Source organism: Carcharodon carcharias, chromosome 19 (genome assembly GCF_017639515.1).
Source record: "Carcharodon carcharias isolate sCarCar2 chromosome 19, sCarCar2.pri, whole genome shotgun sequence".
Taxonomy (NCBI): Eukaryota; Metazoa; Chordata; class Chondrichthyes; order Lamniformes; family Lamnidae; genus Carcharodon; species Carcharodon carcharias.
The window spans coordinates 107,870,770-107,897,910 of NC_054485.1; the positions used below are offsets into that span (position 1 = coordinate 107,870,770).

At 50.8% G+C, this 27,141-nt stretch overlaps 1 protein-coding gene across 1 annotated transcript in view; it reads right to left on the reverse strand.

Annotated features, from left to right (window-relative positions):
• Positions 1-8,597: 8,597 nt before the first annotated feature.
• The window catches only part of LOC121291734 (tumor necrosis factor ligand superfamily member 15-like), a 32,760-nt gene continuing 14,216 nt past the window's right edge, over positions 8,598-27,141 (reverse strand). Inside the window, exon 4 of the mRNA XM_041213239.1 lies at positions 8,598-9,046. Within this exon, the coding sequence (XP_041069173.1) occupies positions 8,613-9,046 (434 nt within the window). The 3' untranslated portion in view covers positions 8,598-8,612. The remainder of the gene's footprint in view (positions 9,047-27,141) is intronic.

Genomic DNA, 27,141 nt, shown 5'->3' on the forward strand with positions numbered 1-27,141 from the left:
AATGTGCCTGACACAGTGTGTCACCCAGTACCAGATGGGGAAAGGTAAGTTCCTGACCTGCAGTCCCCCCGAGTCCCAGAGGGGAAAGCACGGTGCCGGAGCTATTGTCCCCCCCCTAGTCTCAAGTGGGGAAGGAGAGTGTCTGACCTACTGCCCAATCCAAGAGGGAAAAAGGACAGTGTCTAACACACAGTCCAGTCCCACAGGGGGAACGGCCGGTGTCTGACCCACTGTCTCACCCAGTCCCAGAGGGGGAAAGGACAGTGTCTGACCCACTGTCCCACCCAGTATCAGAGGGGGAAAGGACAGTGTCTGACCCACTGTCCCATCCAGTACCAGAGGGACAAAGGACAGTGTCTGACCCACTGTCCCACCCAGTCCCGGAGCGGGAAAGGACAGTGTCTGACTCACTGTCCCACCCAATCCCAGAGCGGGAAAGGACAGTGTCTGACCCACTGTCCCACCCAGTCCCAGAGGGGAAAAGGGCCATTTCTGACCCACTGCCCACCCAATCCCAGAGGTGGAAACGACTGTGCCTGACATACTGTCCCACCCTGCCCCAGGGGGGAAAGGAGAGTGTCTGACCCACTGCCCCACCCAGTCCCAGAGGGAGAATGGACAGTGTCTGACCAATGCCCAGTCTCAGATGGGGAAAGGACAGTGTCTGACCCACTGACCCACCCAGTCCCAGAGGGGGAAAGGACAGCGTCTGACCCACTTTCCCACCCAGTCCCAGAGGAGGAAATGACAGCGTCTGACTCACTGCCCAGTCCCAGAGGGACAAAGGACACTGTCTGACCTACTGCCCACCCAATCCCAGAGGTGGAAAGGACTGTCCCTTACCTACTGTCCCACCCAGTCACAGAGGGGAAAGGACAGTGTCTGACCCACTGTCCCACCCAGACCCAGAAGGACAAAGGACAGCATCTGACCCACTGTCCCACCCAGTACCAGAGGGGGAAAGGACAGTGTCTGACCCACTGTCCCACCCAGACCCAGAGGGGGAAAGGACAGTGTCTGACCCACTGACCCACCCAGTCCCAGAGGGGGAAAGGACAGCGTCTGACCCACTTTCCCACCCAGTCCCAGAGGAGGAAATGACAGCGTCTGACTCACTGCCCAGTCCCTGAGGGACAAAGGACACTGTCTGACCTACTGCCCACCCAATCCTAGAGGTGGAAAGGACTGTCCCTTACCTACTGTCCCACCCAGTCCCAGAGGGGAAAGGACAGTGTCTGTCCCACTGTCCCACCCAGACCCAGAAGAACAAAGGACAGCACCTGACCCACTGTCCCATCCAGTACCAGAGGGGGAAAGGACAGTGTCTGACCCACTGTCCCACCCAGTCCCGGAGCGGGAAAGGACAGTGTCTGACCCACTGTCCCACCCAGTCCCAGAGCGGGAAAGGACAGTGTCTGACCCACTGCCCATTCCCAGAGGAGGAAGGGACATTGTCTGACCCACTGTCCCACCCAGTTGCAATGGGGGATAGGACTGTGCCTGATGAACTCTCCCACTCAGTCCCAGTGTTGGAAAGAAATGTGCCTGACACAGTGTGTCACCCAGTACCAGATGGGGAAAGGTAAGTTCCTGACCTGCAGTCCCCCCGAGTCCCAGAGGGGAAAGCACGGTGCCGGAGCTATTGTCCCCCCCTAGTCTCAGAGTGGGGAAGGAGAGTGTCTGACCTACTGCCCAATCCAAGAGGGAAAAAGGACAGTGTCTAACACACAGTCCAGTCCCACAGGGGGAACGGCCGGTGTCTGACCCACTGTCTCACCCAGTCCCAGAGAGGGAAAGGACAGTGTCTGACCCACTGTCCCACCCAGTCCCAGAGGGGAAAGGAGAGTGTCTGACCCACTGCCCCACCCAGTCCCAGAGGGAGAATGGACAGTGTCTGACCCACTGTCCCACCCAGTCCCAGAGGGGAAAAGGGCCATTTCTGACCCACTGCCCACCCAATCCCAGAGGTGGAAACGACTGTGCCTGACATACTGTCCCACCCAGTCCCAGAGGGGAAAGGAGAGTGTCTGACCCACTGCCCCACCCAGTCCCAGAGGGAGAATGGACAGTGTCTGACCCACTGTCCCACCCAGTCCCAGAGGGGAAAAGGGCCATTTCTGACCCACTGCCCACCCAATCCCAGAGGTGGAAACGACTGTGCCTGACATACTGTCCCACCCTGCCCCTGGGGGGGAAAGGAGAGTGTCTGACCCACTGCCCCACCCAGTCCCAGAGGGAGAATGGACAGTGTCTGACCCACTGCACAGGCCAGATGGGAAGAGGACAGTGTCTGACCCACTGACTCACCAAGCCCCAGATGCGGAAAGGACAGTGCCAGACCTACTGACCCACCCAGACCCAGAGTGGGAAAGCACAGTGTCTTACCCATTGACTCAGACAGTCACAGTTGAGGAAAGGACAGTGTCTGACCTACTGCCCAGTGCCAGAGCGGAAAAGTGCATTTACTGATCCACTGTCCTATTCAGTCCCTGAAAGTGAAAGCACAGTTTCTGACCCACTGTCCCACCCAGTATCAGAGGGGGAAAGGACAGTGTCTGACCCACTGTCCCATCCAGTACCAGAGGGACAAAGGACAGTGTCTGACCCACTGTCCCACCCAGTCCCGGAGCGGGAAAGGACAGTGTCTGACCCACTGTCCCACCCACTCCCAGAGCGGGAAAGGACAGTGTCTGACCCACTGTCCCACCCAGTCCCAGAGGGGAAAAGGGCCATTTCTGACCCACTGCCCACCCAATCCCAGAGGTGGAAACGACTGTGGCTGACATACTGTCCCACCCTGCCCCAGGGGGGAAAGGAGAGTGTCTGACCCACTGCCCCACCCAGTCCCAGAGGGAGAATGGACAGTGTCTGACCAATGCCCAGTCCCAGAGGGACAAAGGACAGTGTCTGACCCACTGACCCACCCAGTCCCAGAGGGGGCAAGGACAGCGTCTGACCCACTTTCCCACCCAGTCCCAGAGGAGGAAATGACAGCGTCTGACTCACTGCCCAGTCCCAGAGGGACAAAGGACACTGTCTGACCTACTGCCCACCCAATCCCAGAGGTGGAAAGGACTGTCCCTTACCTACTGTCCCACCCAGTCCCAGAGGGGAAAGGACAGTGTCTGACCCACTGTCCCACCCAGACCCAGAAGGACAAAGGACAGCATCTGACCCACTGTCCCACCCAGTACCAGAGGGGGAAAGGACAGTGTCTGACCCACTGTCCCATCCAGTACCAGAGGGGAAAGGACAGTGTCTGACCCACTGTCCCACCCAGTCCCAGAGGGGGAAAGGACAGTGTCTGACCCACTGTCTCACCCAGTCCCAGAGGGGGAAAGGACAGTGTCTGACCCACTGTCCAGCCAGTCCCAGAGGAGGAAAAGGGCCATTTCTGACCCACTGCCCACCCAAACCCAGAGGTGGAAACGACTGTGCCTGACATACTGTCCCACCCTGCCCCAGGGGGGAAAGGAGAGTGTCTGACCCACTGCCCCACCCAGTCCCAGAGGGAGAATGGACAGTGTCTGACCAATGCCCAATCTCAGAGGGGGAATGGACAGTGTCTGACCCGCTGCCCAGTCCCAGAGGGGGCAAGGACAGCGTCTGACCCACTTTCCCACCCAGTCCCAGAGGAGGAAATGACAGCGTCTGACTCACTGCCCAGTCCCAGTGGGACAAAGGACACTGTCTGACCCACTGCCCACCCAATCCCAGAGGTGGAAAGGACTGTCCCTTACCTACTGTCCCACCCAGTCCCAGAGGGGAAAGGACAGTGTCTGACCCACTGTCCCACCCAGTCCCAGAGGGGAAAGGACAGTGTCTGACCCACTGTCCCACCCAGACCCAGAAGGACAAAGGACAGCATCTGACCCACTGTCCCACCCAGTACCAGAGGGGGAAAGGACAGTGTCTGACCCACTGTCCCATCCAGTACCAGAGGGGGAAAGGACAGTGTCTGACCCACTGTCCCATCCAGTACCAGTGTGGGAAAGGACAGTGTCTGACCCACTGTCCCACCCAGACCCAGAAGGACAAAGGACAGCATCTGACCCACTGTCCCACCCAGTCCCAGAGGAGGAAAGGACATTGTCTGACCCACTGACCCACCCAGACCCAGAGGTGGAAAGGACAGCGTCTGACCCACTGACCCACCCAGTCCCAGAGCGGGAAAGGACAGTGTCTGACCCACTGACCCACCCAGTCCCAGAGCGGGAAAGGACAGTGTCTGACACACTGACCCACCCAGTCCCAGAGGGGGAAAGGACAGTGTCTGACCCACTGTCCCACCCGGTCCCAGAGCGGGAAAGGACAGTGTCTGACCCACTGTCCCATGCAGTCCCAGTTGTGGAAGGGTCAGTGTCTGACACACTGTCCCACCCAGTCCCAGAGGGGGAAAGGACAGTGTCTGACCCACTGTCCCACCCAGTCCCAGAGGGGCAAAGGACAGTGTCTGACCCACTGTCCCACCCAGTCCCAGAGGGGGAAAGGACAGTGTCTGACCCACTGTCCCACCCAGTCCTAGAGGGGGAAAGGACAGTGTCTGACCCACTGCCCAATCCCAGAGGGGGAAAGGACAGTGTCTGACCCACTGCCCAATCCCAGAGGGTGTAAGGACAGTGCCTGACCCACTGTCCCACCCAGTCCCAGAGGAGGTAACGATATTGCTTTAAGGTAATGAATCACATTATTGTTTAAGATTCATTTCTGAATGACAATCCCTTAAATCCTGTTGCAGGCACAATAATCAAATAGGATATTGAATACAAAACTATACTCAGAACAAAAACTAATACAAAAATAGCTCAAACTGCACGATGTGCTGCTACTTAGCTCTCACATGTGACAGTCTCCCTGCAGCTTGCACTGTAATCCTACACACATTAATTTTGTAAATACTTGCATATTGTGTGTTCACTACGCTGCACCAATGAGTCCCACCTCCTGACCTAACTCAATTCCTGCTCTCGATGAAGCATTTTGGGTTCTGAGATTGTTTGAAAGGGCCGGATTCTGAGAGGCTGCCTCCCCCTTTGTGAGAGCGTCTGGAGCATCGAGTCCCAACCTCAGATTTCAGACCGAGAGGCAGCAAAATATCTTCATTCAAAGATCATGACCCTTGGCAATTCTCGACCCCAGGGAGCTGCAGAGGCTCAGGAGGCCACATATTCCAGATAGAGATTCGTAGATCTTTGGGAATGAAGGAAAATGGGGAATGGTAGGAAATTGGAACCCAGGTGGACGCTGACCCATGATCATATTGGATGGTGGGGCAGGCTTGAGGCATGAGGGGGTCATCTGTGCTACTCCTGAGTTGGAATCTTACGCCAGTGGGATTTTGTGGTTCTGCCAAAGTCAATGGAGTTTAGAATAGCTCACCGCATTTTATGGCCCCCTCCCCACAGTGACAGGGCTGTCAAATTCTGGCCCTCTGCTTATATCTTCTGCTCCCTGGGCTAGGCAGTCCCATGGTACACAATGGTTTCACTGGCGGACAGTATGACTGGGGGAACCAGTGAACAAGCTTCCAGAACTCATTGATAAACTAATGTAAGCCAATGTAATATTTATACCCTTTTAATGCACTATTCAGTTTTTCCACGCTGTGTTTTGTTATTCCATTTATTTTGATGAATGTAGGAAGGTTGCCTGGTGACTGTGTTTGTGGAGTCTGTCTCATGGGAGTAACATGAAGCACTATAGAAAAGCATTACCCTGAATGAAATCACAGGAAGAGCTGCATTGTGGGCGCAGGGCAGGATGGGTAAATTAGTCAAGACACAGCCTCGCCAGAATTAGCACGGTCTGCAAAATGAATAACGCTTCAGGAGAGTTGGCCTCGAGTCGTGAGAAAGGGAGAGCCCCCCACTTTGTGCTCATTAGAGGGAGTAAAGGATGTCTGTCTATCCCTGCCTGGGGATTGATAAGGATGTAAGGGGTAACAAAGCAGAGCCAGGCTAGCTCTATTCCTCCCAGCACAGCCCAGTGAGAGGTCCAGGGCATGAAGACAAGGGAAGAGACACTGGTGTAATTGAAAACCAATTAAACGGGCCAAAAACAGGCTCTATATGGCACAGGCCCACAGCAAAAAAATAGCATAAAGTGAAAGCTCAAAAAACATTGCTGCTGGAGTGGTTAAAGTGACCTGGTCAATCACACTCATGTCACACAGGGAAACCTTGTTGGCTCACTGGCCACAGAGTCACACTCCAGCTCGCAGGGCTGCTAGGTAACCAGCATTGAGTATGTACCATTCCCTAGTGTTATAAATAAAGGTGTGCCACATTTAGTGGAACAATACCCGAGTTTTTGCGCACCATTGGTACCAAGTAGAGGCAAGAACTTTGAGGCCAGGCAGAGGCTCCTACACTAATGATTGACCATAACTCAGTGAGGGGAAAGTTTAGGGAATTGTTAGGATGAGGCCACAACTCATTCATCAGTGAGGGAGGGTTATAAGGATACAATGGCACCCCTCCCTAAAGGCCTACCTGTTTGACCAAGCATTCGATCATCGGACTGACTATCTCCCCGTGTGACTCGGTGTTAAATTTTCTTTCATAATCGTTCCTGTGAAGCACCTAAGGCAATTTGACTGCATCAAAGGCGCTAGATTAATGTAGGTTGCTGCTGTCACAAAACACTCAATATTTTATTCATTCATGGGATGTGGGTGTTGCTGGCTGGGTCAGCATTTATTGTCCATCCCTAATTGCCCTTGAGAAGGTGGTGGTGAGCTGCCTTCTTGAACCGCTGCAGTCCACGTGATGTAGATACACCCACAGTGCTGTTAGGGAAGGAGTTCCAGGATTTTGACCCAGCAATAGTGAAGGAACGGCGATATATTTCCAAGTCAGGATGGTGAGTGACTTGGAGGGGAACTCCCAGGTGGTGGTGCTCCCATGTATCTGCAGCCCTTGTCCTGCTAGGTGGTAGTGGTTGTGGGTTTGGAAGATGCTTTCTAAGGAGACTTGGTGAATTCCTGCAGTGTATCTTGTAGATGGTACACACTGCTGCTACTGTGCATCGGTGGTGGAGGGAGTGAATGTTTATGGATGTGGTGCCAATCAAGTGGGCTGCTTTGTCCTGGATGGTGTCAAGATCCTTGAGTTTTGTGGGAGCTGCACTCATCCAGGTAAGGGGATTTAGTGCAGCTTGTTAACAAATGCGAAAACAAGAGTGGTGAAGGCGCGTGGTTATGGTGAGTTTCAGCCATGAGGCTGAAGTAGATTGATGCCGTACCCAGTGTGTTCTGCTGCAGATTTCGGGGTACAATGGACTCACAAGCAGTTTGCTAAATGGTGGAATCTTCCAATCAGGAGCAGTTTATTGTGAACGTCTTGCAGAGTTTGCAACAGACAACATTGAGTAGCCTGAGCACCAACTTGTTAACAAATTACAGTGAACGTCCATAGTAAGCTCTCCACATTACAAGAGGTTACACTTCCAAAATACCTCACTGGCCGGAAACCGCTCTGAGATGCTCTGAGGCTGGGAAAGGCACCATGGACATCTCTTTTCCCAGGTAACTTCCGCACCCAACCAGATTGAAACCTCTGGCAGGGCAGAGGGTTCAGAGGGTAGCTTGTAGCTCAACCCCTTTGCCCAAACGGGTGAAGGTCAGGTACAAACATAGATCAACACCCTTGCTAATCGATGACTAATGCTGCATTTTGATTGCAGAGCCGGTTGTAATGGGTCTGTATAGCCAGCAGTACATCCTGAATCCCGACAAATCACAGGACAGGGAACAAACCACAGAATTGTCCAGACCCCAGCAGGCCATTCAGCCCACTCTGCTGATGCAGGCTCTTTGAAAGAATTCGTCCCACTCCCTCTGCTCTTCCCTTTCTAAGTCTCTCTTGGGTAGGGGATTTACAATATGGTTGATTCTGCTTCCATCGCACTTTCAGACAGTGCATTCCTGATCAGGACAATTCACTCAGTTCAAAATAAATCCGCTCAAAGGGGCGCAGCCCTGAGCAAGAGGGAGGACCCTCAAATTTTGAGCGAGGACATTCTGGGGGGGGTTGGTGGGGGGGGGGTGATCTCAGGATGCAGCCCTTCACACAAGGGGAAGCGGGAATCTGAGACTCTCGCTGCTGCCCCCCCCCCCCACCCCACGAAGCTGTTAAGGCTTTCTCTGTTGAATTTGTTTATGGGATATGAATGTCGTTGGGAAGGCCAGACCAATTAGCAAATTCTAAACGGGGGCTCGCTGACTTTTACAATTGTAAAAAGGCACGAAACCAAATTGGGTAGACAGAGTTCAGATGCTAGATCAGCTGTGTTCTGGCTGCGTGGTGGAGCAGGCTTGATGGGCTGAATGGCCTTTTCCTCTGCCTACCTCCCACCTTCAGGCAATGCATTCAGCTTGTTCCTTTACCAGTTGTCCTCTTCCATCCTATGGCTCCCAATCCTCCTGACAGGGCAAACAGTTACTCCCTCGCTCGATCGCCCCTCGGACAGGAGGTGCCCCAAATCGGGGAAAGCCTTTCACTCTGGCCATGGTGGACCCACCGCCCCCCCACCACCGCTACCCACCCCCCCACCACCACCATCCCGCCCCCCCACCCCCCGCACCCCCCACACCCCACACCCCCACCGAACATTCATAACATGAAGGCTCCGAAGAAGGTCTTCTGCTCCATATGTTCCACCATGGCCGCCTTGTTGACAGTGACAAAGAGCCTGTCACGCTCCTGCAGGGTGAAGAGGGCCCCCTGGCTGATAGTGACATGCCAGTCACCCAGGCTGCCCTCACACACCGACTTGGTGGCAGTCAGCAGTGGGGTGGGCTCGGGGTAGGAGTCCGTCCGCTTGTACACGTTGTGGGTTAGGATCCCCCAGTTGAGATCCTGTGCGCTCAGCTCCTCGCACGAGGGTAGGTAGAAGGCCACCTGGGAGTACACGTAGTAGAGGCCGCTCTGTGGGATGTAGAGGTGTCCGTTGGCATAGCCCATGTTCGAGTAGGCCATCCCCGTCTCAAAATCCCACTCCAGGGGCTGGAACTGCAGTTCACCGCTCAGGTTCCAACCCTTCAGGCCTGAAACGAAAACCGGAATTGAGCTCAGTCACCTCAGCCAGGACACGAGGCTCACACAACATGGCCCAGTGCTCTCCAGCTCTTTGAGACCTCCACTTTCTCCCACTCCAGTCTCTTGTCAATCTCCCAATCCCTTTGTCACACTCCAGGGCACAGAGCACAAGGTCAAGGAAGTTGCGTTATTTGCTTTTTATTATTCATTTACAGGATGTGGGCATCACTGACTAGCCCAGCATTTATTGCCCATCCCTAATTGCCCTTGAGAAGGTGGTGGTGAGCTGCCTTCTTGAACCGCTGCAGTCCATGTGGTGTAGGTACACCCACGATGCTGTTAGGGAGGGAGTTCCAGGATTTTGACCCAGCGACAGTGGAGGAATGGCGATATATTTCCAAGTCAGGATGGTGAGTGACTTGGAGGGGAACTTCCAGGTGGTGGTGCTCCCATGTATCTGCTGCCCTTGTCCTTCTAGATGGTAGTGGTCATGGATTTGGAAGGTGCTGTCTAAGGAGCCTTGGTGAGTTACTGCAGTGCATCTTGTAGATGGTACACACTGCTGCTACTGTGTGTCGGTGGTGGAGGGAGTGAATGTTTGTGAATGGGGTGCCAATCAAGCAGGGCTGCTTTGTCCTGGATGGTGTGGAGCTTCTTGAGTGTTGTTGGACCTGTATTCATCCAGGCAAGTGGGGACTATTCCATCACACTCCTGACTTGTAGATGGTGGACAGGCTTTGGGGAGTCAGGAGGCAAGTTATTCACTGTAGGATTCCCAGCCTCTGACCTGCTCTTGTAGCCACAGTATTTATATGGCTAGTCCAGTTCAGTTTCTAGCCAATGGTAACCCCCAGGATGTTGAGAGTGAGGGATTCAGCAGTGGTAATGCCATTGAATGTCAGGGGGTGATGGTTAGATTCTCTTTTATTGGAGATGGTCATCGCCTGTATAAAGTACTGGCTGAGGCCTCCACTGGAGTATTGCGTTCAGTTCTGGACACCACACTTTACGAAGGATGTGAAGGCCTTAGAGAGGGTGCCAGAAAGATTCACGAGAATGAGGAGCTTCAGTTATGTAGATAGGCTGGGGAAGTCGGGACTGTTTTCAGGGAATGTTAAGAAGAGATTTGTTAGAGGTATTTAAAATCATGAGGGGTCCGGACAGTATGGATAGGGAAATCCTGTTGGAAGGATCGAGAACCAGAGGACAAAGATTTAAAGTGATTGGCAAAAGAAGCAATGGGACATCTTCATGCCAAGTGAGCATTAGAATGCATTGCCTGAGAGATTGGTGGACATTGGTTCAATCTTATGTTTAATTTTTCATGGGACATGGGCATTTTGCCCATCTCTAATTGCCCCTGAACTGAATGGCTTGCTAGGTGATACCAGAGGGCAGTTAGGAGTCAACCACATTGCTGTGAGTCTGGAGTCACATGTAGGCCAGACCGGGTAAGGACAGCAGATTTCCTTCTCTAAAGGGCATTAGTGAACCAGATGGGTTTTTACAGCAATTGATGATAGTTTCATGGCCACCATTACTGGGATTAGGTTTATATATCAGATTTATTAACTGCATTCAAATTCCATCAGCTGCCCTGTTGGGATTTGAACCCATGTCCCCAGACCATTATCCTGGGCCTTATGGGTTACCAGTCCAACACTATTACCATGATGCCATCATCTCCCCCTTTCAAAAGGAATTGGGTTATTAACTGAAAAGGGAGAATTTACAGCGCCATGGGGAGAAGGTGGGTGAGAGCCACTGCGACCAAGATGGGCCTTCTTCTCTGCTGTAACAATTCCTTAATTCTAGCGTCCTGCTACCTGGGCCATAAGCTCTGGAATTCCTTCTTGAAACCTCTCCCCCTCTCCCACTCCATTGAATTGCTCCTTCCACTTACCACTCCCAGCTCCCTCCGCAGCCGGCTCTCTGAAGTCTAGCTGCCTGTACGGGTACGAGCTACTAAGTCCACATGCCAAGCTCAGAAACCCGGCATGCTCGCGCAGATGGACTGATCCACCTCGCGAGTCATCACACCACTTGATGCTAGGGGTTGAAAGGTCGTGAGGCGACCCTCATCCTGTTTACCGGATGGGTCCAAGCTCATGCCTCATATAGGATAAAGGGGGGGCTGCTCTCTGATCAGAAAAGCCCTCTCTGGGTCTGAAAACTCAAGTCGCATCCTCCCTGTCTCGTGCTGAGCCTACCTCTACCTCACAGTGCAGGGACGGGTGTTGGAATGGTGAAACACAGTCCACTGCGGCACCGACGAGTGGTCAGCACTTTTGGCAGACGTGGCACAATGGAAACACGGTGTGGACTGTGGCAAAGAGCGAAAGCGGGCAAACAGCCAGCTCCGGCCACTCACTGCAGCTGCCAATCTACACTGACATCTTAGATCCCCCTCGTGTCTGTGGTCGTGCAAAAGCAGCTGAGAGTGTGGGGTGGGGTGTCGGTGGGGGGTTACTGGCGGGATACATCAGCACGTACCCTTACTCCAATATAACCAAATTCCTCAGTATAGTTTGAGCTGTGAAGTGTAAAAAATGTGGCTGCTCAGTTTCCTGCTACAGGGATCACCAGTGAAATAGGGAAAATCCAGAGAAAACAGCCTCATGTGCCACTGCACAAACTCCTCAGTGGATAAACGTGTCTCTCTGCAGAGACAGAGCACGCAGCCGGAACAGGTCAGATTCTTAAAACGTATCCCGTAAAGCATTTTCCGATGTGATAATATGGTTTTCGTAAAGAGCTCTGGCCTGTGAGAGATTAAATAAGCCATTGATGATGTTCCTGAACCAATGCTTGATCATTATTGCTTTATAGGAGATGCTGCTCTCGGGATTAAGTCACTGGGGCCAATAAAACCAGCAGCCCAGGCTCATGTACTAGGGGACATAGGTTCAAATCCAGCCTGGCAGCTGGTGGAATTTAAATTCAATTAATAAATCTGGAATTGAAAGCTAGTCTCAGTAATAGTGACCATGAAACTAGCATCAAAAGTTGTAAAAACCCATCTGGTTCACTCATGTCCTTGAGGGAAGGAAATCTGTTGTCCTTACCTGGTGTGGTCTACATATGGTTCCAGCAATGTGGTTGACTCTTAACTCACCTTTGAAACCCCAATGGGTAAAAACTGGTCTTGTATACCCTGGCCTGAATTTTGCGTTCTGAGATTACAACGTACCTAAAATTGCGCCAAGTGGTGCGTGTCCCCACATCAACACACACCCGGACAATGTTGAGGTTGGTGGGCGCGAGAGTCAGAACCATGCCTGCCAACAATTAAAGGGCCAATTAAGGTCATGAAAAAGCCTACTGACTGCGATTTTACGTTAGCCGTCCACTTTATACAGATGGCGAATGGGCCAATCAGCCTGGGGGGGCTTCACATTTTTTACTCCAACCTTGGTCCAGGATGGGATGAAATATTTGGGGTGAGATATACTTTAAAAAGATGCCTGGCGTCTGAGTGTTTTTTTGAGTTCTGTTGTTAGGAACATAGACGCAGTTTGCTGCATTTTTTTCTTGCCGTTTAACCTGCCCGGTTCCTGCAGCTCCCTGATGCAGCTCCCCAGCAGCTGCCTGCCTTCAGGGAGCTCGCCAGAAGTGCCGACCTTCACCCTCGCTTTCCTTGGCGCCCGCCCTCTTCCCACCCCCACCCTGGCAGCGCCGAGCCGTTCTCAGTGTGCGGTTCACCCTGTCTGCCTGTTCAGCACCGAGTTGGGTTTGGGAGCCGATGGTGGCCGGGAAGCCCATTACGCGTCCGCTTCCAGGGTCGCCGAATCCGTGTGCCCATCGAGCGCTGGATCCAGGCCCTTGTACACCTGCCTGTTCAGACCAGTACTCTTACTGTTTTTCCCATGGGGATGATCTAGCACAGCCAGTCACATGAAGCACAATTAGGAAAGGACAACAATTGCTGGTCTTGCCTGCGATGCTTACACCCCGTGAAAGAATGAAGAATTTAAAAAAATGTGTTGGGGGGGAAAAGGTAGCTGCTCATGACTTTTGGACCAAATTCTAACCACTGCAGCGTTGCAGTAACATGTTGCTACCACCAGGTGATGTGAAGGCTCCATGGACAACCCTCAGCCTGTTTTGTAAACTAGGTTATAAACGTTCCACATTCCTCCTTTCAAAACCAGCTCCTATGCCCCTAACCTTTCACAGTACGCCTCCAGCGTCCGATATTCCCCCCTTTCTCCTGTAAAGCCCCTTCGGAGGATTTGTCGCTTTAAGCCCCCAGTTTGTTGTTGCTGACCAATCAGCGAAGGATGAGCCTGGTTCCCTTTTTGACGAGCGAAGGCAGGTCTTGGCACTGAGCTATGAAGGGCAGGCGACCCAAAGCTTGCTCAGACAGGAGCCTCTTCAAGGAGGAAAGTGAGGTAGCGAGGGCAGAGAGGCGCAGGGAGAGAATTCCAGAGCTTGGGGCCTAGGCAATCGAAGGCCCTGCCGCCAATGGTGGTGTGATTCAAATCGGGAAAGGCGCGGGAGGCCAGGATTGGAGGAGAACAGGAGGGTGCAGGAGGGCAGGAATGGGCCAAGAGGGATAGAGGCTGGAGAAATGAAGAGATGGTGAGGGGAACGATACTTGGGGGTGGGGTGCAAGCTCAGACAATTGGAGCAGAATCCTTGTCCATCCCCGTCAACCCCCCCACCATCACCCCCATCATCACCCTAACATACTAAAAGTCTGAAGGACTTCTCCCAGCTATGCTGGAAAGCCCTGTTCAACCGACACAGCAGAAAGTACTATTTACAGACAAGTGGGGAATCCCCCACAGTGCGGGCAAACCCTCGAGGAATTCCCACCCACACACAAACCCAAAACCAACTCGGCACTGAGCAGGAGTCAGCTTCAAGTGCCAGGGAGTGAAAGCTTAGTCAAAAAAGAGTGTGCAATAGGTGGAAAGCCAGCCACTGAGGCCAGAGAGGGTTAGGAAGAGGATCCCAGAGCCTTGGGCTTTGGAACATTAAGGCATGGACACCAATGGCCATAAGAAATAAGGTCGTAAGAAAGAAGGATAGAGCAATTAAAATCGGGGATGCTGAAGGGGCCAGAATGAGAGGTATCTCGGAGGCTTGTGGGGTTGGAGGAGGTTACATAGGGAGGGAGGGAGGGAGGGACAAGGCCATGGAGGGATTGGAAAACCAGGAAGAGATTAGAAAATGGAGGCATTACCAGGCCGGGTGCCAGTCTAGATCAGCGAGCATCTGGGTGATAGGGGGACAGGATTTAGTGGGAATTGGATGAGCTTAAGTTGATTCAGGGTAGGAGTGGAGAGGTGAGCCAGGAGAGGGTTTTAATTATATTTGGAGGAGGCATGGATGAGAGTTTCAGCAGCAAATGGGCTGAGACAGGGGTGGTGATGGGTGATAAAGTAGGTGGGGAGGGTAGCATGGAGGTAATGTCACTGGGATAGGGATCCACAGGTCCAGGCTAATGCTCTGGGGGCATGGGTTCAAATCCCACCACGGTAGTTGGTAGAATTTAAATACAATTAATAAATTTGGAATTATAAAGCTATTGGTCACCATGACCACAGTCATCAATTGTTGTAAAAACCCATCTGGATTGCCAATCCTCTTTAGGGAAGGAAGTCTATCATCCTTATACAAAAGCAAAATACTGCAGATGCTGGAAATCTGAAATAAAAACAGAAAATGTTGGAAAAACTCAGCAGCGCCTGTGGAGAAAGAAATAAAGTTAACACTTCACGCCCGTATGATTTCTCTTCAGAGCCGTCCTTACCTGGTCTGACCCACGTGTGGCTCCAGACCCACAACAATGACTTTGTCTCTTAATTGCCCTCCGAAATGGCCTAGCAAGCCACTCAGTTCAAAGGCAATTAGGGATGGACAACAAATACTAGCCCGGGCAGTGACACCCACATCCCATGAGAGAATAAAGGAAAAAGGCAACCACTGTGATGGAGAAGATGCATGAGCTCTGCTCGGAGGTGAAAACAGGAACAGTCTGCTGCAGTTTCCGACATGGGCTGGGGTAGGGGGTTGGAATCGGTGGTAAGGGAGTGGAGTTAGTGATATAAACATCCCGAATGAGTCTCTGGTCACTTCCATTTCTGATAATTGCCACATTATTAAGCACGGCTTTGTAAAGGCTCCACATTCACAACGTGTCGTTGTTTGGTCACACAGAAATTGAGTATTGGTGAAAAAAGAGATATGCTAAAGATTTTCGTCTTGAACTCATTGGGACACAAGAATACCAATATAAGAGGGAAAACAACAGTTTATACTGTATGTGAAGAGAGTGCTGACTGGTGGCAAGTGCACTCTGATTGGACTGAGTGGACTGAATGGACTCTGACTTTCTCAGTAATATTCATAAAATTATCTAAACAGTGTATTCATCAGTAAGAATGTACTTTACATATCACATGGCAAACTAGGTTTCCATTTCAAAATAACTCAATTAATCTGGAAGAAAGAGATTGAAACCAAGAATGTAGTTAAACATCAGTGAATTGAGAAATTATTCATTTTGGAAGGAAGAACATAGATAGACAATATAAAATAAAGGATACAAGTCTAAAAAGGTTGCAGGAGCGTGTATATGATGTGTATATATGTTCATAAATATTGAGGGTGACAGCACAGGTTGAGGGAGCAGTTATGAAACATACAACATCCCGGACTTTATAAATCAGGACAGAGTATAAAAGCAAGAAAATTATGTTAAATGATGTTAAACTTGTATAAAATTGTTAAACTTGTGGTTCAGCTTAAAGTAGAGTTTTGTATCCAGTTCTGTGCACCACAATTCCCGTAAGGATATGAAGGCATTAGCGAGGATGCAGCAGAGATTAACCACAATGTTGAGGAATTTCTGTTATATAGATAGTTTGGAGAAGTTAGCATTTCTTGGAGAGATGAAGGATGAGAGGAGATTTGATAGAAGTTTCAAAAATCATGCGAGGCCTAGAAAGAGTAGATAGGGAGAAACTGTCCCCATTGGATCGAGAACCAGACAGCACAGGCTTATGGTAAGTGGTAAAACAGGCAATGGAGACATGAAGAAAAACTTTTTCACTCAGTGAGTGGTTAGGATCTGGAATGCACTGTCTGAGAGTGTGGTGGAGACAGGTTCAATCGAGTGGTTAGGATCTGGAATGCACTGTCTGAGAGTGTGGTGGAGGCAGGTTCAATCGATTGGTTAGGATCTGGAATGCACTGTCTGAGAGTGTGGTGGAGACAGGGTCAATCGAGTGGTTAGGATCTGGAATGCACTGTCTGAAATGTGTTGGAGACAGGGTCAAGCGAGTGGTTTGGGTCTGGAATGCACTGTCTGAGAGTGTGGTGGAGACAGGGTCAATCAAGTGGTTGGGATCTGGAATGCACTGTCTGAGAATGTGGTGGTGACAGGGGCAATCGAGTGGTTAGGATCTGGAATGCACTTCCTGAGAGCGTGGTGGAGACAGGGTCAATCGTGTGGTTAGGATCTGGAATGCACCGTCGGAGAGTGTGGTGGAGGCAGGGTCAATCGAGTTTTTAGGATTTGGAATGCACTTCCTGAGAGTGTGGTGGAGACAGGGTCAATCGGGTGGCTAGGATCTGGAACGCACAGTCTGAGAGGTTATGGAGTCTGGATCAATTGAATGGTTAGGATCTGGAATCCACTGTCTGATGTGTGCTGGAGACAGTTTCAATTGAGTGGTTAGGATCTGGAATGCACTGTCTGAGAGAGTAATGGAGACAGGGTCAATGGAGTGGTTAGGATCTGGGATGCAATGCCTGAGAGTGCGGTGGAGACAGGGTCAATCGAGTGGTTAGGATCTGGAGTGAACTGTCTTAGAGGTGTTGGATTCAGCGTCAATCAAGTGGTTAGGATCTGGAATGCACTGTCTGAGAGTTTTGTGGAGACAGGGTCAATCAAGTGGTTAGGATCTTGAATGCACTATCAGAGAGTGTGGTGGAGAGAGGTGCAATCGAGAGGTTAGGATCTGGAATGCACTGTCAGAGAATGTGGTGGAGAAAGGGGCAATCGAGTGGTTAGGAACTGGAATGTACTGACTGAGAGTGTGGGTGAGACAAGGTCAATCGAGTGGTTAGGATTTGGAATGCATTGTCTGAGAGGTTATGGAGTCAGGGTCAATCTAGTGGTTAGGATCTGGAATGCACTGTCTGATGTGTGCAGGAGACAGGGTCAATTGAGTGGTTAGGATCTGGAATGCACTGTCTGAGAGTGTAGTGGAGACAGGGTCAATCGAGTGGTTAGGATCTGGAATGCACTGTCTGAGAGTGTGATGGAGACAGTGTCAATCGAGTGGTTAGAATGTGGAATGCACTGTCTGAGTGTGTGTTGGAGACAGGGTCAATCGAATGGTTAGGATCTGGAATGCAGTTCCTGAGAGTGTGGTGGAGACAGGGTCAATCGAGTGGATAAGATCTGGCATGCACTGTCTGAGAGTGTGGTGGAGACAGGTTCAATTGAGTGCTTAGGACCTGGAATGCACTGTCGGAGAGTGTGGTGGAGGCAGGGTCAATCGAGTGGTTAGGATCTCGAATACACTGTCTGAGAGTGTGGTGGAGGCAGGGTCAATCGAGTGTTTAGTATCTGGAGTGCACTGCCTCATAGTGTGTTGGAGGCAGATTCAATCGAGTGGTTAGGGTCTGGAATGTACTGTCTGAGAGGTTATGGTGTCAGGATCAATCGAGTGGTTAGGATCTGGAATGCACTGTCTGAGAGTGTGGTGGAGACAGGGTCAATCGAGCGGTTAGGATCTGGAATGCACTGTCTGAAATGTGGTGGAGACAGGGTCAAGCGAGTGGATATGATCTGGAATGCACTGTCTGAGAATGTGGTGGAGACAGGGGTAATCGAGTGGTTAGGATCTGGAATGCACTTCCTGAGAGTGTGCTGGAGACAGGTTCAATCGAGTGGTTAGGATCTGGAATGCACTATCTGAGAGTGTGGTGGAGGCAGTGTCAATCGAGTGGTTAGCATCTGGAAAGCACTGCCTGAGAGTGTGGTGGAGACATGGGCAATCGAGAGGTTAGGATCTAGAATGCACTGCCTGAGAGTGCAGTGGAGACAGCGTCAATCGAGTGGTTAGGATTTGGAGTGAACTGTCTTAGAGGTGGTAGATTCAGGGTCAACCTACTGCTTAGCATCTGGAATGCACTGTCAGAGAGTGTGGTGGAGACAGGGGGAATCGAATGGTTAGGATCTGGAATGCACTGTCTGAGAGTGTGGTGGAGGCAGGATCAATCGAGTGGTTAGCATCTGGAATGCACTGTCTGAGGTGTGATGGAGACAGGTGCAATCGAGTGTTTAGGATCTGGAATGCACTTCCTGAGAGTGTGGTGAAGACAGGGTAATCGAGTAGTTAGGATCTCAAATACACTCTCTGAGAGTGTGTTGGAGACCGGGTCAATCGAGTGTTTATTATCTGGAGTGCATTCCCTGAGATTGTGGTGGAGTCAGATTCAATCGAGTGGTTAGGATCTGGAATATACTGACTGAGAGTGTGGTGGAGACAGGGTCAATCGAGTGGTTAGAGTCTGGAATGCGCTGTCTGAGAGGTTATGGAGTCAGGGTCAATCGAGTGGTTAGGATCTGGAATGCACTGACTGAGAGTGTGGTGGAGACAGGTTCAATCGAGTGGTTAGGATCTGGAATGCACTGTCCAAGTGTGTGGTGGAGACAGGGTAAATCTAGTGGTTAGGATCTGGAATGCACTGTCTGATGTGTGCTGGAGACAGGTTCAATCGAGTGGTTAGGATCTGGAGTGAACTGTCTTAGAGGTGGTAGATTCAGCGTCAATCAAGCGGTTAGGATCTGGAATGCACTGTCTGAGAGTGTGGTGGAGACAGGTTCAATTGAGTGCTTAGGATCTGGAATGCACTGTCTGAGAGTTTTGTGGAGACAGGGGCAATTGAGTGTTTAGGATCTTGAATGCACTGTCTGAGAGTGTGTTGGAGACAGGGTCAATCGAATGGTTAGGATCTTGAATGCACTGGCTGAATGTGTGTTGGAGACAGGGTCAATCGAGTGTTTAGTGTCTGGAGTGCCCTGCCTGAGAATGTGTTGGAGGCAGATTTAATCGATGGTTAGGATCTGGAATGTACTGACTGAGAGTGTGGTGGTGGCAGGGTCAATCGAGTGGTTAGGATCTGGAACGCACTGTCTGAGAGTGTGGTGGAGAGAGGGTCAATCGAGTGGTTAGGATCTGGAATGCACTGTCTGAGAGGTTATGGAGTCTGGATCAATTAAATGGTTAGGATCTGGAATCCACTGTCTGATGTGTGCTGGAGACAGTTTCAATTGAGTGGTTAGGATCTGGAATGCACTGTCTGAGAGGTTGGTGGAGACAGGGTCAATTGAGTGCTTAGGATCTGGAATGCACTTCCTGAGAGTTTTGTGGAGTCAGGGTCAATCGTGAGGTTAGGATCTGGAATGCACTGTCTGAGAGAGTAATGGAGACAGGGTCATTGGAGTGGTTAGGATCTGGGATGCACTGCCTGAGAGTGCGGTGGAGACAGGGTCAATCGAGTGGTTAGGATCTGGAGTGAACTGTCTTAGAGGTGGTAGATTCAGTGTCAATCAAGTGGTTAGGATCTGGAATGCACTGTCTGAGAGTGTGGTGGAGACAGGTTCAATTGAGTGCTTAGGATCTGGAATGCACTGTCTGAGAGTTTTGTGGAGACAGGGTCAATCAAGTGGTTAGGATCTTGAATGCACTATCAGAGAGTGTGGTGGAGAAAGGGGCAATTGAGTGGTTAGGATCTGGAATGCACTTCCTGAGAGTGTGGTGAAGACAGGGTAATCGAGTGGTTAGGATCTCAAATACACTCTCTGAGAGGTTATGGTGTCAGGATCAATCGAGTGGTTAGGATCTGGAATGCACTCTCTGAGAGTGTGGTGGAGACAGGGTCAATCGAGTGGTTAGGATCTGGAATGCACTGTCTGAAATGTGGTGGAGACAGGGTCAAGTGAGTGGATATGATCAGGAATGCACTATCTGAGAATGTGGTGGAGACAGGGGCAATCGAGTGGTTAGGATCTGGAATGCACTTCCTGAGAGTGTGGTGGAGACAGGGTCAATCGAGTGGTTCGGATCTGGAATGCACTTCCTGAGAGTGTGGTGGAGGCAGGGTCAATCGAGTGGTAAAGATCTGGACTGCACTGTCTGAGAGTGTGCTGGAGACAGGGTCAATCGAGTTGTTAGGTTTCGGAATGCACTTCCTGTGATTGTGGTGGAGACAGGGTCAATCGAGTGGCAAGGATCTGGACCGCACTGTCTGAGAGTGTGGTGGCGACAGGGTCAATCGAGTGGTTCGGATCTGGAATCCACTGTCTGATGTGTGCTGGAGACAGGTTCAATCGAGTGGTTAGGATCTGGAATGCACTATCTGAGAGTGTGGTGGAGGCAGTGTCAATCGAGTGGTTAGGATCTGGAATGCACTATCTGAGAGTGTGGTGGAGGCAGTGTCAATAGAGTGGTTAGCATCTGGAAAGCACTGCCTGAGAGTGTGGTGGAGACATGGGCAATCGAGAGGTTAGGATCTAGAATGCACTGCCTGAGAGTGCAGTGGAGACAGCGTCAATCGAGTGGTTAGGATTTGGAGTGAACTGTCTTAGAGGTGGTAGATTCAGGGTCAACCTACTGCTTAGCATCTGGAATGCACTGTCAGAGAGTGTGGTGGATAAAGGGGCAATCGAGTGGTTAGGATCTGGAATGCACTGTCTGAGAGTGTGGTGGAGGCAGGATCAATCGAGTGGTTAGCATCTGGAATGCACTGTCTGAGGTGTGATGGAGACAGGTGCAATCGAGTGTTTAGGATCTGGAATGCACTTCCTGAGAGTGTGGTGAAGACAGGGTAATCGAGTGGTTAGGATCTCAAATACACTGTCTGAGAGTGTGGTGGAGACAGGTTCAATCGAGTGGTTAGGATCTGGAGTGAACTGTCATAGAGGTGGTAGATTCAGGGTCAATCAGGTGGTTAGGATCTGGAATGCACTGTCTGAGAGTGTGGTGGAGACAGGTTCAATTGCGTGCTTAGGATATGGAATGCACTGTGTGAGAGTGTGGTGGAGACATGGGCAATCGAGTGGTTAGGATCTGGAATGTAGTGTCTGAGAGTGTGGTGGAGACAGTGTGAATCGAGTGGTTGGAATCTGGAATGCACTGTCTGAGTGTTTGTTGGAGACAAGGTCAATTGAGTGGTTAGGATCTGGAATGCATTTCCGGAGAGTGTGGTGGAGACAGGGTCAATCGAGTAGTTAGGATCTGGAATGCACTATCTGAGAGTGTGGTGGAGGCAGTGTCAATAGAGTGGTTAGGATCTGGAATGCACTATCTGAGAGTGTGGTGGAGGCAGTGTCAATAGAGTGGTTAGCATCTGGAAAGCACTGCCTGAGAGTGTGGTGGAGACATGGGCAATCGAGAGGTTAGGATCTAGAATGCACTGCCTGAGAGTGCAGTGGAGACAGAGTCAATCGAGTGGTTAGGATTTGGAGTGAACTGTCTTAGAGGTGGTAGTTTCAGGGTCAACCTAGTGGTTAGCATCTGGAATGCACTGTCAGAGAGTGTGGTGGAGACAGGGGGAATCGAGTGGTTAGGATCTGGAATGCACTGTCTGAGAGTGTGGTGGAGGCAGGATCAATCGAGTGGTTAGCATCTGGAATGCACTGTCTGATGTGTGCTGGAGACAGGTTCAATCGAGTGGTTAGGATCTGGAGTGAACTGTCTTAGAGGTGGTAGATTCAGCGTCAATCAAGTGGTTAGGATCTGGAATGCACTGTCTGAGAGTTTTGTGGAGACAGGGGCAATTGAGTGCTTAGGATCTTGAATGCACTGTCTGAGAGTGTGGTGGAGACAGGGTCAATCGAGTGGTTAGGATCTTGAATGCACTGTCTGAGAGTGTGTTGGAGACAGGGTCAATCGAGTGTTTAGTATCTGGAGTGCACTGCCTGAGAATGTGTTGGAGGCAGATTTAATCGAGTGGTTAGGATCTGGAATGCACTGTCTGAGAATGCGATGGAGACAGGGTCACTCGAGTGGTTTGGGTCTGGAATGCACTGTCTGAAATGTGGTGGAGACAGGGTCAATCGAGTGGTTAGGATCTGGAATGCACTGTCTGAAGTGTGCTGGAGACAGGTTCAATCGAGTGGTTAGGATCTGCAATGCACTATCTGAGCGTGTGGTGGAGACAGGGTCACTCGAGTGGTTAGGATCTGGAATGCACTGTCTGATGTGTGCTGGAGACAGGTTCAATCGAGTGGTTAGCATCTGGAATGCACTGTCTGAGAGTGTGGTGAAGACAGGGTCAATCGAGTGGTTAGGATCTGGAATGCACTTCCTGAGAGTGTGGTAGAGCCAGGGTAATCGAGTGGTTAGGATCTCGAATACACTGAGAGTGTGGTGGAGACAGGGTCAATCGAGTGTTCAGTATCTGGAGTGCACTGCCTGAGAATGTGGTGGAGGCAGGGTCAATCGAGTGGTTAGGATCTGGAATCCACTGTCTGCGTGTGTGGTGGAGACATGGTCAATCTAGTGGTTAGGATCTGGAATGCCCTGTCTGATGTGTGCTGGAGACAGGTTCAATCGAGTGGTTAGGATCTTGAATGCACTTTCTGAGAGTGTAGTGGAGACAGGGTCAATCGAGTGGTTAGGATCTGGGATGCACTGTCTGAGAGTGTGGTGGAGACAGGTTCAATGGAGTGCTTAGTATCTGGAATGCACTGTCTAAGAGTGTGGTGGAGACAGGGTCAATCGAGTGCTTAGAATCTGGAATGCACTGTCTGAGAGTGTGGAGTAGACAGGGTCAATCGAGCGGTTAGGATCTGGAATACACTGTGAGAGTGTGGTGGAGACAGGGTTAATCGAGTGTTTAGTATCTGGAGTGCACTGCCTGAGAGTGTGGTGGAGGCAGATTTAATAGAGTGGTTCGGATCTGGAAAGTACTGACTGAGTGTGTGGGGGAGACAGGGTCAATCGTGTGGTTAGGATCTGGAATGCACTGTCTGAGAGGTTATGGAGTCAGGGTCAATCGAGTGGTTAGGATCTGGAATGCACTGACTGAGAGTGTGGTGGAGACAGGGTCAATTGAGTGCTTAGGATCTGGAATGCACTTCCTGATAGTTTGGTGGAGACAGGGTCAATCGAGTGGTTAGGATCTGGAATGCACTGTCTGAGAATGTGATGGAGACAGGGTCACTCGAGTGGTTAGGATCTGGAATGCACTGTCTGAAGTGTGCTGGAGACAGGTTCAATCGAGTGGTTAGGATCTGCAATGCACTATCTGAGCGTGTGGTGGAGACAGGGTCACTCGAGTGGTTTGGGTCTGGAATGCACTGTCTGAGAGTGTGCTGGAGACAGGGTCAATTGAGTGCTTAGGATCTGGAATGCACTTCCTGAGAGTGTGGTGGAGACAGTGTCAATCGAGTGGTTACGAGATGGAATGCTTTGCTTGAGAGTTTGATGGAGACAGGGTCAATCGTGTGGTTAGGATCTGGAATACACTGTCTGAGAATGTGGTGGAGACAGGGGCAATCGAGTGGTTAGGATCTGGAATGCACTGTCTGAGATGTTATTGAGTCAGGGTCATTCGAGTGTTTAGGATCTGGAATGCACTGTCTGAGAGGTTATGGAGTCAGGGTCAATCGAGTGGTTAGGATCTGGAATACACTGTCTGAGAGTGTGGTGGAGGCAGGGTCAATCGAGTGGTTAGGATCTGGAATGCACTGTATGATGTGTGCTGGAGACAGGGTCAATCGAGTGGTTAGGATCTGGAATGCACTGTCTGAGAGTGTGGTGGAGACAGGGTCACTCGAGTGGTTAGGATCTGGAATGCCCTGTCTGAGAGTGTGGTGGAGACAGCGGCAATCTAGTGGTTAGGTTCTGGAATGCACTGTCAGAGAGTGTGGTGGAGACAGGGGCAATCGAGTGGTTATGATCTGGAATGCATTGTCTGAGAGGTTATGGAGTTAGTTTCAATCGAGTGGTTAGGATCTGGAATGCACTGTCTGAGTGTGTGGTGGAGACAGGGTCAATCTAGTGGTTAGGATCTGGAATGCACTGTCTGATGTGTGCTGGAGACAGGTTCAATCGAGTGGTTAGGATCTGGAATGCACTGTCTGAGGTGTGATGGAGACAGGGGCAATCGAGTGTTTAGGATCTGGAATGCACTTCCTGAGAGTGTGGTAGAGACAGGGTAATTGAGTGGTTAGGGTTTCGAATACACTGTCTGAGAGTGTGGAGGAGACAGGGTCAATCGAGTGGTTAGGATCTGGAATGCACTGTCTGAGAGTGTGGTGTAGGCAGGGTCAATCTAATGGTTAGGATCTGGAATGCACTCTCTGAAATGTGCTGGAGACAGGTTCAGTCGAATGGTTAGGATCTGGAATGCACTGTCTGAGAGTGTGATGGAGACAGGTTCACTCGAGTGGTTAGGATCTGGAATGCACTGTCTGAGAGTGTGGTGGAGACAGGGTCAATTGAGTGCTTAGGATCTGGAATGCACTTCCTGATAGTTTGGTGGAGACAGGGTCAATCGAGTGGTTAGGATCTGGAATGCACTGTCTGAGAGTGTGGTGGAGACAGGGTCACTCGAGTGGTTTGGGTCTGGAATGCACTGTCTGAGAGTGTGGTGGAAACAGGGTCACTCGAGTGGTTTGGGTCTGGAATGCACTGTCTGAGAGTGTGCTGGAGACAGGGTCACTCGAGTGGTTAGGATCTGGAATGCACTGTCAGAGAGTGTGGTGGAGACAGGGTCAATTGAGTGGTTAGGATCTGGAATGCACTGTCTGAGAGTGTGGTGTAGGCAGGGTCAATCTAATGGTTAGGATCTGGAATGCACTCTCTGAAACGTGCTGGAGACAGGTTCAGTCGAATGGTTAGGATCTGGAATGCACTGTCTGAGAGTGTGATGGAGACAGGTTCACTCGAGTGGTTAGGATCTGGAATGCACTGTCTGAGAGTGTGGTGGAGACAGGGTCAATTGAGTGCTTAGGATCTGGAATGCACTTCCTGATAGTTTGGTGGAGACAGGGTCAATCGAGTGGTTAGGATCTGGAATGCACTGTCTGAGAGTGCGATAGAGACAGGGTCACTCGAGTGGTTTGGGTCTGGAATGCACTGTCTGAAATGTGGTGGAGACAGGGTCAATAGAGTGGTTAGGATCTGGAATGCACTGTCTGAAGTGTGCTGGAGACAGGTTCAATCAAGTGGTTAGGATCTGCAATGCACTATCTGAGAGTGTGGTGGAGACAGGGTCACTCGAGTGGTTAGGATCTGGAATGCACTGTCTGAAGTGTGATGGAGACAGGTTCACTCGAGTGGTTAGGATCTGGAATGCACTGTCTGAGAGTGTGGTAGAGACAGGGTCAATTGAGTGCTTAGGACCTGGAATGCACTTCCTGATAGTTTGGTGGAGACAGGGTCAATCGAGTGGTTAGGATCTGGAATGCACTGTCTGAGAGTGTGGTGGAGACAGGGTCACTCGAGTGGTTTGGGTCTGGAATGCACTGTCTGAGAGTGTGGTGGAAACAGGGTCACTCGAGTGGTTTGGGTCTGGAATGCACTGTCTGAGAGTGTGCTGGAGACAGGGTCACTCGAGTGGTTAGGATCTGGAATGCACTGTCAGAGAGTGTGGTGGAGACAGGGTCAATTGAGTGGTTAGGATCTGGAATGCACTGTCTGAGAGTGTGGTGTAGGCAGGGTCAATCTAATGGTTAGGATCTGGAATGCACTCTCTGAAACGTGCTGGAGACAGGTTCAGTCGAATGGTTAGGATCTGGAATGCACTGTCTGGGAGTGTGATGGAGACAGGTTCACTCGAGTGGTTAGGATCTGGAATGCACTGTCTGAGAGTGTGGTGGAGACAGGGTCAATTGAGTGCTTAGGATCTGGAATGCACTTCCTGATAGTTTGGTGGAGACAGGGTCAATCGAGTGGTTAGGATCTGGAATGCACTGTCTGAGAGTGCGATAGAGACAGGGTCACTCGAGTGGTTTGGGTCTGGAATGCACTGTCTGAAATGTGGTGGAGACAGGGTCAATAGAGTGGTTAGGATCTGGAGTGCACTGTCTGAAGTGTGCTGGAGACAGGTTCAATCAAGTGGTTAGGATCTGCAATGCACTATCTGAGAGTGTGGTGGAGACAGGGTCACTCGAGTGGTTTGGGTCTGGAATGCACTGTCTGAAATGTGGTGGAGACAGGGTCAATAGAGTGGTTAGGATCTGGAATGCACTGTCTGAAGTGTGCTGGAGACAGGTTCAATCAAGTGGTTAGGATCTGCAATGCACTATCTGAGAGTGTGGTGGAGACAGGGTCACTCGAGTGGTTTGGGTCTGGAATGCACTGTCTGAGAGTGTGGTGGAGGCAGGGTCACTCGAGTGGTTTGGGTCTGGAATGCACTATCTGAAATATGGTGGAGACAGGGTCAATCGAGTGGTTAGCATCTGGAATGCACTGTCTGAAGTGTGCTGGAGACAGGTTCAATCGAGTGGTTAGGATCTGCAATGCACTATCTGAGAGTGTGCTGGAGACAGGGTCAATTGAGTGCTTAGAATCTGGAATGCACTTCCTGAGAGTGTGGTGGAGACAGTGTCAATCGAGTGGTTACGAGATGGAATGCTTTGCTTGAGAGTTTGATGGAGACAGGGTCAATCGAGTGGTTAGGATCTGGAATGCACTTTCTGAGAGTGTGGTGGAGACAGGGTCAATCGAGTGGTTAGGATCTGGAATGCACTTTCTGAGAGTGTGGTGGAGACAGGGTCAATCGAGTGGTTAGGATCTGGAATGCACTGTCTGAAATGTGGTGGAGACAGGGTCAATCGAGTGGTTATGATCTGGATTGCACTGTCTGAGAGTGTGGTGGAGACAGGGTCAATCGAGTGGTTATGATCTGGATTGCACTGTTTGAGAATGTGGTGGAGACAGGGGCAATCGAGTGGTTAGGATCTGGAATGCACTTCCTGAGAGTGTGGTGGAGACAGGGTCAATTGTGTGGTTAGGATCTGGAATGCACCGTCTGAGAGTGTGGTGGAGGCAGGGTCAATCGAGTGGTTAGGATCTGGAATGCACTGTCTGAGAGTGTGTTGGAGACAGGGTCAATCAACTTGTTATGA